General features: G+C 54.7%; 1 protein-coding gene across 1 annotated transcript; it reads left to right on the forward strand.

Annotated features, from left to right (window-relative positions):
• The first annotated feature begins 1,598 nt into the window (after positions 1 to 1,598).
• Positions 1,599 to 2,276, forward strand: LOC125998280 (histone H1.10). Its single transcript, XM_049766566.1, has 2 exons — positions 1,599 to 2,027; positions 2,073 to 2,276. The coding sequence occupies exons 1-2, from the start codon at positions 1,614 to 1,616 to the stop codon at positions 2,244 to 2,246; spliced, it is 588 nt and encodes a 195-aa protein (XP_049622523.1). The 5' UTR covers positions 1,599 to 1,613; the 3' UTR covers positions 2,247 to 2,276.
• The last annotated feature ends 9,150 nt before the right edge of the window (positions 2,277 to 11,426 follow it).

Here is an 11,426-nt window from a genome sequence, read left to right on the forward strand (position 1 = left end):
GCAGATCAGAAACCTTTGAAAAGTCAGGAAAAACTGCAATCAGGGCTGCAAGCATGATTTGTCTCTGGGACCCACCCAGTGCGGTTGTCAGCGAATAAACTCAATTTCTCTGGATCTCTTATCTGCGACCCCACAATACTACCTGTGCTATAGCTCTCTGTGAGTCATCTTTCCTCCTCATCTGAGGCTCCACACACAGGTGAGCTCAAACAGAAGAGGGTCGGAGTTTACTGGGGTTCAAGGTGGCCCAGCCTCTCAGCACTTCCCACTCCCGGAATCTTGTGTCTTGAGCTCCCAGCTCTTCACTCCATCACTGTGGCAGGCTTGAGCCTGGGAGAAGCGCAGTCTGTAATCCAGTCAGAGAGAACCAACCCACCACCAGCCCGCTAAAATCTCAAATCTGAAGGCATCACTTGATCCTCTCCATTGTTCCCTGAGCCTCCCCCAGCCAGGAAAGACAACCCACGACTGCCGCCCCTAAGTCGTGCCGCCAGACTCCTAGGGAAAGTGGGTCCCTCACTGGGACCTCTTCGCGACCTGGCCAGAAGGGAGCATCTTCCCTACCCCAGGAGGGAGACTCCTATTGGGGGGAACTGTGTGCCGCCTCCTGCTCACCTTCCCCATCCAGCCACCCTCTGGTGGGAATGAGAGGAGAAAACAGCAACTTGCAAAAGAAAAAAGGGGGGTGTGGAGGCAACGCCCCAGAGAGGCCAGGGACCCCGATGCCAGAGCACCCCCAGATGAAGAAGCCTTCAGCCCAGAGCCCCCTGCAAGGAGATGCCGCTCAGTCACCATGCCCCAGCCGGCCGCGCGAGGGCGTGCCCTGTGTTAGTTGGGCTGAATCAAAGCTCGCCCCGCGGGTCGGCCGGGGGTCCCCGGGGCGCCCCCCACGCCGGGGGCCCGGGGGTGACCTCTGGGCTCCCCGCCGCGGCGCTCCGGGCCGCCGAGGTCGCTCCGGGGTCCGCACAGCGGCCCGCAAACGGGGTGCCCCCCTCCTCGGGCGCCCGCGCGGCCGGGGGAGTGCCCGTCCCCGGGCCTTTCCCGGGGCCCCCGTGGGCGCGGAGCCCCGCGTCCCGGCGCCCCGGGCTCGGTCCCGGTCCGGGGGGCCCGTCCGAGGGCTCGGCGGCGCCCGGGGGCCGCGACGGGAGGCGCCAGGGGCCCGGGAAGGGGCGCCAAGAAGCACAAACGGGCGCGGGCCCGGGCAGGGGCTGTTGTTGCTCTCAACGCGGTCCGCCGCGCGGCTAGAAAAGGCGGGCGCGGCGCCCTCGCCGCCAGAGCGCCCGCACGCGCACGACGTGCACGGAGCTGCTGCCGGGACTCGCCGCCCGCCTCGGCTCGGCAGGGCAGCCCCGCACCCCGCGCTCCCCGCTCCGCTCCACTCCGCTCGGACCCCGCCAAGCCAAGCGAGGCCAGGCCAGGCCAGACCCGGCCCGGCCCGGCCCCCGCCCCCCGCCCCAGCCCTGCCGCCCGGCCCCAGGCCCGGCCGCGGCCGCTCCCGCCTGGAGCCGCCGCGCGCCTCCAGCCCCCCGGCGCCCCCGCGGGCCCTCGCCTTCCTCTTCCCCGCGCGGCCCCCGGGCGTCCGCGCGCCGCCCGCCACCAACCCGCTGGCCACCATGTCGGTGGAGCTCGAGGAGGCGCTGCCGCTCACGCCCGCCGCCGCCGGCCCGGCGCGGAAGGCGGCCCCGGCGCCCGCCCAGACCCAGGCCCAGGCCCCGCCGGATCCGGAGCCGCGCCCGCAGGGCAAGAAGAAGAAGAAGAAGAAGAACCAGCCGGGCAAGTACAGCCAGCTGGTGGTGGAGACGATCCGGCGGCTGGGCGAGCGGCAGGGCTCGTCGCTGGCGCGCATCTACGCCGAGGCCAGGAAGGTGGCGTGGTTCGACCAGCAGAACGGCCGCACCTACCTCAAGTACTCCATCAAGGCGCTGGTGCAGAACGACACGCTGCTGCAGGTGAAGGGCACCGGCGCCAACGGCTCCTTCAGGCTCAACCGCAAGAAGCTGGAGGGGCCGGGGCCGGCGTCGGGGGCCGCGCCCGGGCCCCCCAGCCACGCCAGCGGCGCCAAGGCCAAGAAGGCGGCGGCCGCCGGCCCCGACCCCAAGGCCAAGCCCAAGCCGGCCGGCGCCCCCAAGGCCGCCGCCCCCTCCAAGCCCCGGCCCAAGAAGGACCCCGGCGCGGGCGGCAAGGCCAAGAAGGAGAAGAAGGCGGCCAAGCCCAGCGTGCCCAAAGTGCCCAAGGGCCGCAAGTGAGCGGGCCCGGGCCGGCCAGGCCCTCCCGCCCGCACCCCGTCGGTCGGGGGCTCCCTTGTTTGCTTTCGGCTTTTTGTAGGCCTTTGAAACTTCGGAAACCATTTTATTGGCGAGAGGGCAAGAAAGAAAGAAAGGAGGGAGAAGAAAGGGAGGGAGAGGGGAAGAAGATTTCTTTCCTTCGGTATTTTTCTCCCCTCTTGCTTTCGATTTTTGAACCGACCCTGCCGGCGCCCCCATTGGCTGTCGTCCCTGGCAACGCCGCTCGCCTCGGTGACCGGGCCCCGGGGCGCCCTTGGCGGCCGGAGCCGAGCGGTTCGGCCGGGCCCGGCCCGGTGCCCTTCGGAGCGTCTCCCCTCGGGGTGGGGCCCGAGGAGTCTGTCGGGCACAATAAAGCTGCAGTTGAAACCGTGGAGCCGCTCGTTTTCTTCCCGGGCTCGGAGAAACCAGCCCGGGGTGACAGGCCGGGCCTGGTTCGCTAGCTAGCCGCGGTGCCTGCCCAGGGCGGTGGGGATTTCGCGGCGCTTTGGGGCGGGGGTGGGTGCTGCGGATGTGGGGTCTCCAGGAACAAAGGGAACAAACTGTTTTCAAGCTTTGAAATCTCAAAGGATTTTTTTTTTTACTTCTTTGGCACGGGGAGCGAGTGGGTCTTTGTTTGCTGTGCTTTCTGCCCAGTCTTGGGCGGCCATGGGCTGGGGGAGAACTGCCGCCCTCGGGGCCCACTTCAGCCTCAGTGCTCCCCGGGGTGCCTGAAGGCCCGGGCACTATTGGCAATGTTGACGCCGCCTCGGCCTGTAGAGATGCAGTGTTTCTTTGTTCTGACTTTGCTGTCCCCCGACCCGGTGGGTTTTATGAGATCACCGAGGGTTTGGGACCGGCCCTTGGACACCCGATCATACTCAACTACTAGTTTGGGGTCTTGGGGCCGCCGGGGGTCCAGACTGGATGTCGCAGGAGCCTAGTTGGAGGCACATCTGGGGACGGGGGAGGGGGGGAGCCTGGTATTCTTCACACTGCCAGGACAGATGAGTGGGTGGGTGGGGAAGGCAGGCGCTGGGGTGGTGCTGGCAGCCCTGAGGGGAGTGAGGCAGCCAGGACCCCCAAACACGGGCTGCCGTGGGAGGGGTGGGGCCTTGCTCAGGGCAGTTATTTTCAGATTTTTCCCCCTCGCAGAGGGAGTGGCCATTCCCTCCCCTCAGTCCTTCTTTGAAGGCCCTGGGGCAGCCAACCTGGGCGAGAACACTGTCCTTGTACACAGTTAACAACACTGCCCTTGTTGGCTGCTGTTTGGGACAACGGACCCCTGAGCCAGAAGGGGCCCTGACTAATGGAGCAGGGAGAGGGACAGATGGGAAAGAGGGTACTAGGCTTTGTTGTGGTGAGTTCTGGGACACTACTTCCCTTCCTTCCCTTTCCAGGGGGCCTGACCTGCATTCCTTCCGGGGTGTGTGGTGGTTCGTGTTTATTCTGCTTGCTGATCAGCAATAGCTTCATCTGAGGTGCAGGGTGTTTTGAAGGCCCTACTGAGATGCCAGTCTGCAAGCAGGCCCCACAGGAGATGTTGACGCAGCACACTCACCCTGCTACATGTTCCTGATTTTTCCACCCTTCCCTAAACCAGGTCACAAGCCACCAGAATTCACCCCAGTTTTCCAAGTGGGGCCTAAGCTCCCAGCAGATAATAAGACGTGTAGGGAGGAGGGTTTGTTCCTTAACATTTCTAGAAGCCCAGTCTTTGCTACGAGAGCTGCCTGATGTCACACACACACACACACACACACACACACACACACACACACACACACACACAGACATTGCCCTGTCTGCCCTGCCAAGTTACAGTCTTTCTTTCTTCCAACCCCTTCCCTGACCTGTGTCCTCACATCTGAGCTCCTCCCAGGCTGACTGGTACATGTTCTCTTGCAGGCCTCACTCTGCGTGTCTTCTACCCCAATCCCCGCTTTGCTGTTTATTGCAGGGCCAGGCTTTGCCAGCGCCTTGTTTGGTGCCACTGCTGCACTCACTTTTCTCCTGAAACATGGGCCCTCTCCTGCTAGTATCTTACCACGATGCTCCTCCAGGAGCTCTGGTGCCCTGAAGTCTGTCCACCTGACTGGGGTTGAGGGCGGCTGGTTCTTCCAATAGTGAAAGAAGTGCCAGGTCCAATCTGCCAGGAACTCTGATATAAATTGATACTCGTCTCAATGGAAAGGGACGCTAGTGCGTCCACATGGTTTTGGAAAAGGAGGGCTGATGGGAAGAAGGGGTGCGGGGGCTTTCAATGATGGTGCCTAAATCTTGAAATCTAAGGAAAGAACGGGGCTGGAACGAAGGCCCCCGTTCGCACGGGGGGGGGGGGGGGGACGGGGACGGACAGCAGCTGATTCTTCTGAGAGAAGAGTGCATTTACCTCCCAACAACCTTCCCTGCTTCCCCCTCTCACAAGCCAGTAGACACATGGTCTGGACATGGTTGCATGGCACTTGTGCATTTGGGCCCAATAACTCAACCTTATGAACTTGGAACTCCTGAGAATGGGTGCTCTCCCAACATCACTAAAGGGTAAGGACATGGCACAGTTGCCAGTCACCATCTGTCAACCTAAGGGGAAGAAACGCACCTGGAAAAGGAGCCGAGATAGATAAGACTGGAGTTAAGAAATGGACATACAGGTGTTTGATGCTGCATGGGATGTCTGGAGCAACTGAAGTCGCTCACGTCCAGCTGCCCCCTGAAAGTGCTTTTACCTGAGTTAGGGTTAGATTGAGTACCGACCACTTGCAACCTACTCTCTCACTTCTTTGATGCATTTGACCCTCCCATGCTCAGGTGGCAGACCTTGTCATTAAATTGCTCTTCCTCTGAAACCACTTGTCATTGTTTTGCTCTGCCCCTCTACCCAAATTGCTCACTCAGTACCTTGAGCTCAGCTGAGCATTGCCGCTCTCAGACCTCCCGCATCCCAAATGAGCACTGTGAACCAGACCGATGTTTTCACCCACCAGCCACTTGATGTGTGTATGTCTCATGCTGGCACCAGCCCAGCCTATCACCTCAGCAATGTCTCCTGTAGGTGGCTGGCTCAGGGTTTGGACCCCACTGTACTTGACTCCAAAAACCTTTTTGCCCCCAACCTCCCACACTGCTGCTGCACAGGAATGAGCAAACCCACCTTTTGCTTTCTGGGTATCTGAACTGTTTTTGCTTTGAGAAATGTTAAATTCCGGGTGAATGTTGGAGGCACCTGACATTGCAGAACCAACAGGAAGGCTTCCTGGGAGAGATGACCACTGCCTCGAGATCAAGGGACCGGGCACTTTGCCTCCTCTAACAAAGGAGTGTAGCCATCGTGCAGGTTGGGGCTCCTCTAGCTGCACCCCTGATAAAGGAAGGGCTTTGGGGAGGGAGGGCACACCCGCTGAGACTAAGGTCAGGCTTCTCTGGGTTTTGGTCCACAAGGTTTTTTAATCTGGGCAAGATGATTCTCAACTTCAGTTTTCTATTTCTAAGGGGTGCCAGAAAGCATGTTCTCATACATAAGTGCTGACATGGCATCCAGCCAGGGTCTTGAGGGTTTTCCTGCCTCCATCCCCTTTTCCTTTTATCCCTAAGTATATCCATCTCTCCTTCTGCAACTCGGGTTCTCTGCCTTGGGGAGCTTCCTCAGCACTTCCAAATCTTCCCTACAGGTCCCTAAACTCAGTTGTTCCCTGGTCTCTACACAGGTGTCAGGATGAGGGCAGGGCTTGGCAAGCACTGAGCACAGACACAGCAGGGAGTGGCGAGCTCTCAGTTGGAGGGGTGTCGAGGCTTTGTTTGGGGGGGGGGTCCTGATGGTGGGTGATGTGTTCAGATGACATAGTAGCTGTTGTGACAGTTCCACTTGGTGTAAGCTTAGTCTTTGACTTGAAAAGGGGAGAATGAGATGATGCATGTCCCCGGACCCCTGCCCGGCTATCCTCCGTAGCCTGTCCTTCATTCTGCCATTCAGGCTGGATTTGGGCTCCACATACTGTATAGCAGACACGAACCACCTCTACATAGGAAAGTTCAAGATGGAGCAGCAACTCCCATGAGCCTGGGTAGATGGGATGAGGGGGGCTGCGCTTCCCATTGGAGACTCAGAGCCTGTCTGGACACTAAAGTTTTCTCCCATCTTCTGGGAGGTTCTACAGACTCTACCTGAGTGTCAATGCTGACACCAGGATAGTGGGGGGCACAATCAGGGTGGGTTTTGGTGCCCTAGCCTGACCGTGTAGGTGGGTGTGTCTTCATCAGGACACACATCAGGGGAGGTGGGGTCAGGAAAAGGCAAGGAACATAGAGGATGGCAGGCATGGCACCTGCTTCACCCCAGGGAGGTAAATAAACAGGAGGGTTGGGGAGAGAAAAAAGGGGTTACCCAAAAGGGAATTTCTTTTTTTTTTTTTTTTTTTTGGTTTTTGGGCCACACCCGGCGGTGCTCAGGGGTTACTCCTGGCTGTCTGCTTAGAAATAGCTCCTGGCAGGCACTGGGGACCATATGGGACACCGGGATTTGAACCAACCACCTTTGGTCCTGGATCAGCTGCTTGCAAGGCCAATGCCCGCCGCTGTGCTATCTCTCCGGGCCCGCAAAAGGGAGTTTCTTAATCACATTTCTTTCTGGCAAAGAATATGTCCATGGGCTCCCTGAAAAGGGAAACCCCATAAGCAAAGAGTTCCAGGAAGTATATGGATTAGCCTACCTAAATTGACATCTCACAAAGCCATCCATCTAGGCCCAGTGGGGTGGTAAGGGAGAACGGGGAGGAGAAGGGACTCTAGGGTTCACACACAGGTGCTCAGACACTAGATGAGTGTGGCCAGCTGCCAGGGGACATTGGTCACCTGGTCCTAACAGCAGATAGCCAAGCTCAAGGTGGCTGAGTGCCCCTTCTTCTGAAGACGCTTTACCATCCCTCACAAGTGGTTAAAGAGGTAAAACGGGGTGGGGGTGTTTAAGGAGGGTCTGGCAGTGGCTACATGGGGACTCTGACAATAGAGGCCCTCCGGAGAATTTATACTTGGAAATGTAGAATATTTTGGGAAACAATATATATTTTTTTTGGGGGGGGACCAACTTTGAAAACACAACACGGGAGTAACATAGGAAGTGCTCCCTGTTGTCATGTAAGGACAGGTGGGCTCTTGCCAACTTCACATTCACAGATATAAACGATATGCCTGGCTGGTTAGGTCCTAGGCTATGCTTTAACTATGCCTTACTGCTCAAATACATTTTCATAGGTCAGGCTGATGTGGGGAAATAGAGCTTACCAACCTTCCCAGGGGAGAAAAGGCACTCTGGGAAGGACAGAAACTGATACTGCTAGATGCCTATGGAGCCTCCATAAACACTTTTCTATGTCCACTCTCCCACATCCGGGCCTGGTGGACATGCCTTGTCTAGGGCAGGCTTGATCTACTTGAATTATGTTACTTGTGTTATTCGAAATGTGTATCCTTTGCTGTTTCCTGAGGCCAACTGAACAATGTGCGTGGTGTCAGTGACTATTAAAAACTCTACAGACCCCAAGCTCAGGGCCTAACCTACACCCTGTTGGTCAGTGATTGGACCCCCAGCATGCTGGCCTAATAAATCCCGCTTTGTGACTTGCATTGCCGAGGGGTCTCTTTGTCCTATCAGTGGGTTGTTAGCAGGAATCTACCAGTACCCCTACTGAATGTGTAATGATAAAAAATGCCAGCAACCTCAATGTTCAGAATCCCTGGAAATAAATCAGGAAACTGTAAAGTTCCAAAAGCACAGAACAAAACTACAGAACCCATACTTTTTTTTTTCACTTGGCCAGGATTTTTCTTTTCGGGGGGGGGGGGGGGGGAGGGGGCAGGGGAGAAATTCTGACTGGAGGAACTGACTGGTGGGGGGGGACGACCCAAAGCAAAGATCTTAAACTGTATCTGGCTGTCTCCATATACTTTCCTTGCACGTTTCTCTTGTTTGCTTGCAAACTACCACACCTGCTTAGGGTTTATTCCTTGCTCTGCACCTAATGGTGTTCCAGGGACTCAGTAGACTCTTGGGAGTTGAACCTGGCCAGCAGCATGCAGAGCAAGCAGTTAGATCCAGGTACTATGACGTAGCCCCCTCCTCACACATTTCTTCTGTTTTGTATCAAATGAAACCTGCCTATGGCTTTGCTAGCTTGAGGACCTTTTGGGGATCTACAAAGTATTGATGAAGTGTTAAGTTTTGAAAAATACCCCAGTGCAGTGTGACTGGGAATGTAGAATGAAGTGGTTATCATGAAATAATATGGCAGCCCTTAAAAATTAAAGACTTACCAAATGGGGGCCGGGAAGGTGGCGCTAGAGGTAAGGTGTCTGCCTTACAAGCGCTAGCCAAGGAACGGACCGCGGTTCGATCCCCCGGCGTCCCATATGGTCCCCCCAAGCCAGGGGCGATTTCTGAGCACATAGCCAGGAGTAACCCCTGAGCGTCAAACGGGTGTGGCCCAAAAAACCAAAAAAAAAAAAAAAAAAAAAAAGACTTACCAAATGAAGTGAATTTTTGTTTTTGTTGTTGTTTTTTGGGCCACACCCAGAAGCATTCAGGGGTTACTTACTTCAGGCTCTGTGCTCAAAATCGCTCCTGGCAGGCGTGGGAGACCATATGGGATGCCGAGAATCCAACCTGGATCTGTCTTGGGTCGGCTGCATGCAAGGCAAACACCCTACCGCTGTGCTATCTCACTCCAGTGCCAGATGAACTCCATTTTTACTCCTGACTATATTCCCTAAAGAATTGATGAGATAATTGTATTACACGTTCAAAGAGGCATTAATTTCACAACTGCCGAAAGGTAGACAAAACCTACGTGTTTGATAGATGAATGGCCAGAATGTGGTTCCACTGCCAAGTACTCTTGTCAGCATGATGTGTGGTTATCCCTGACATGGCAAAAATAAGAAATATATAAAAAAAAAAAACCTGATGGATGGATCAACAAATTTTATGGCCTATCCATGCAATGAAATACCATTCAGCCTTAAGAGAAAGCAAATTCTGACTTGCAGTGTTATAACACATGACTGGAGTAAAGTAAAGCAAGTCACAGAAAATGCAAATACCGTATGATTCCATTTATATGAAATAGGTAAAATAGTTAAGTTTGCAGAAAAAGAATGGTTTCCAGAGGCTAGGAGGAAATGAAATGTTTAGTTACTGAGTAGAGAGCTAGTTACAGCAAGATAAAAAGTTTGAGAGCTTGAATGCACAATAATGAGAATGTTTTTTAATTCTTGTGTTGTGCTCTTTTTTTTTTTGGGGGGGGGCACACCCAGTGGTGCTCAGGGGCTACTCCTGGCTGTCTGCTCAGAAATAGCTCCTGGCAGGCGCGGGGGACCATATGGGACACCGGGATTCGAACCAACCACCTTTGGTCCTGGATCGGCTGCTTGCAAGGCAAATGCCACTGTGCTCTCTCTCCGGGCCCTTGTGTTGTGCCGGGCGGTGGCGCTAAAGGTAAGGTGCCTGCCTTACCTGCACTAGCCTAGGACGGACCGCGGTTCGATTCCCCGGCGTCCCATATGGTCCCCCAAGCCAGGAGCGACTTCTGAGCGCATAGCCAGGAGTAACCCCTGAGCGTCACCGGGTGTGGCCCAAAAAAACAAAAAAAAAAAAAAAAAAAAAAAAGCTAAGACAGTCAGATAGGTGTATATTTTACCACAAAATTTTGTATGGGCCAACCCGTATTATGTGGTTTATGGGCCCCCATCTTTGAAGAATTCACTTGAAATCTTCCATGAGGGTCTTTGCTACTGCTTCAGAAAACAGATCCTCAGTCCTGAAAAATATCCAGAAAAATATTGTGATGGAACAACAGTGGAGGGGGCTAGAGTCTGAACCAGGGCATCACCCAGTCCAGCCAGGTCATAGGGTACACCAGCTCCTCCTCCTCCTCCTCCTGCTTATTCTAGCCCATCGATTTTCTGGCTGCTGTATTTCAGACTGATGATGGGATCAGAGTCTTTAATCCCAGGTTGCCTGATTTTTCAGATGTTTAGTTTTGTGCACTGGGCTCCCAATTTCTCCAAGATGCCCTTGTGTTCTGTTACTCTGCAACCTGCTATCTTCAAAATTCCACATTGCAATGGAGGAAGACATCTTCACGCTTTGCACAAGGGAGACACCAGCCCAGAGTCTAGGGCTCCAAAAGCCAGTGTCTATTACTCTGGATTCCTGGGCATTTAGTTGTGAAAATCCTGGTTTAGCAACTGGCAGACCATGTCTGAGAGGTGCAGGGTTTGGTTTAGATTCCACATGTCCCGGGGATCCTGCTGTACAGCTTAAGGCAAACTGCTCTCCCAGGTGAATGACTTCTCTACCTTTTACATTCCAGACTCCTCACCACCTCACTTGGACAGAGGAGAGGCGGAGGAGGAGGAAGGAGGAGGGTGGTGGATATGGCAGTTGGAACTGACCAATGACCATCTCATTTCCAACATCTCATTTCCAACTCACCCATGGGGCTCTTCCCCACAACCAGCAGGACGGTGTCCAAAATCAAAGCTGAATCATTCCTCCCAAGGCAGGACCCCTTTGCTTGTTTTCATTTTGTTTTGGGGCCACACTTGGTGATGCTCAGGGGTTTATTCCTGGCTCAAGAACCACACCAATATGGAATGCCGGGGATCAAACTCGGGTTAGCCACATTCAGGGCAAGCTCCCTGTTGGAGACTGTTTGGCATAACTAAAAGCCCTTTTTACTAAAATCAAAATGGAGTCTCTGAAAGTCTGAGCAAAAGTGCCTACGTGACAATTAGCAGGAGTTGCCAGCCTGAGCAGCTAGCAGATGTGGCCTTTGCCCTTGGACCTAAAGAAAAGGGGAGTTACTGCATACCTCAGAACTAGGGGAGTCGACCACAGACCAGACACCAAGATGTTCCCATAAAGATAGAAGCTAGTGGGCCTAAGCAGAGATTAGATCTTTTTTTTTTTTTTTTTTTGAGCTTCAAATGATTTATTTGTGAAACTAGTACAGCACAAATCTAAATTTTAGAGGAAAGAAAGCAGAATTTCAAAACTAACAATTAGCTTGCAGGTCCACAATGCTGACTGGTCATGGGTGACTGAGGGAAAGCCAAAATGGAATCTGGGCCAGGGTCAGTTGCATCTCACTATGACCTAAGACATTCACT

The sequence above is a fragment of the Suncus etruscus genome, chromosome 20, assembly GCF_024139225.1.
Source record: "Suncus etruscus isolate mSunEtr1 chromosome 20, mSunEtr1.pri.cur, whole genome shotgun sequence".
NCBI lineage: Eukaryota > Metazoa > Chordata > Mammalia > Eulipotyphla > Soricidae > Suncus > Suncus etruscus.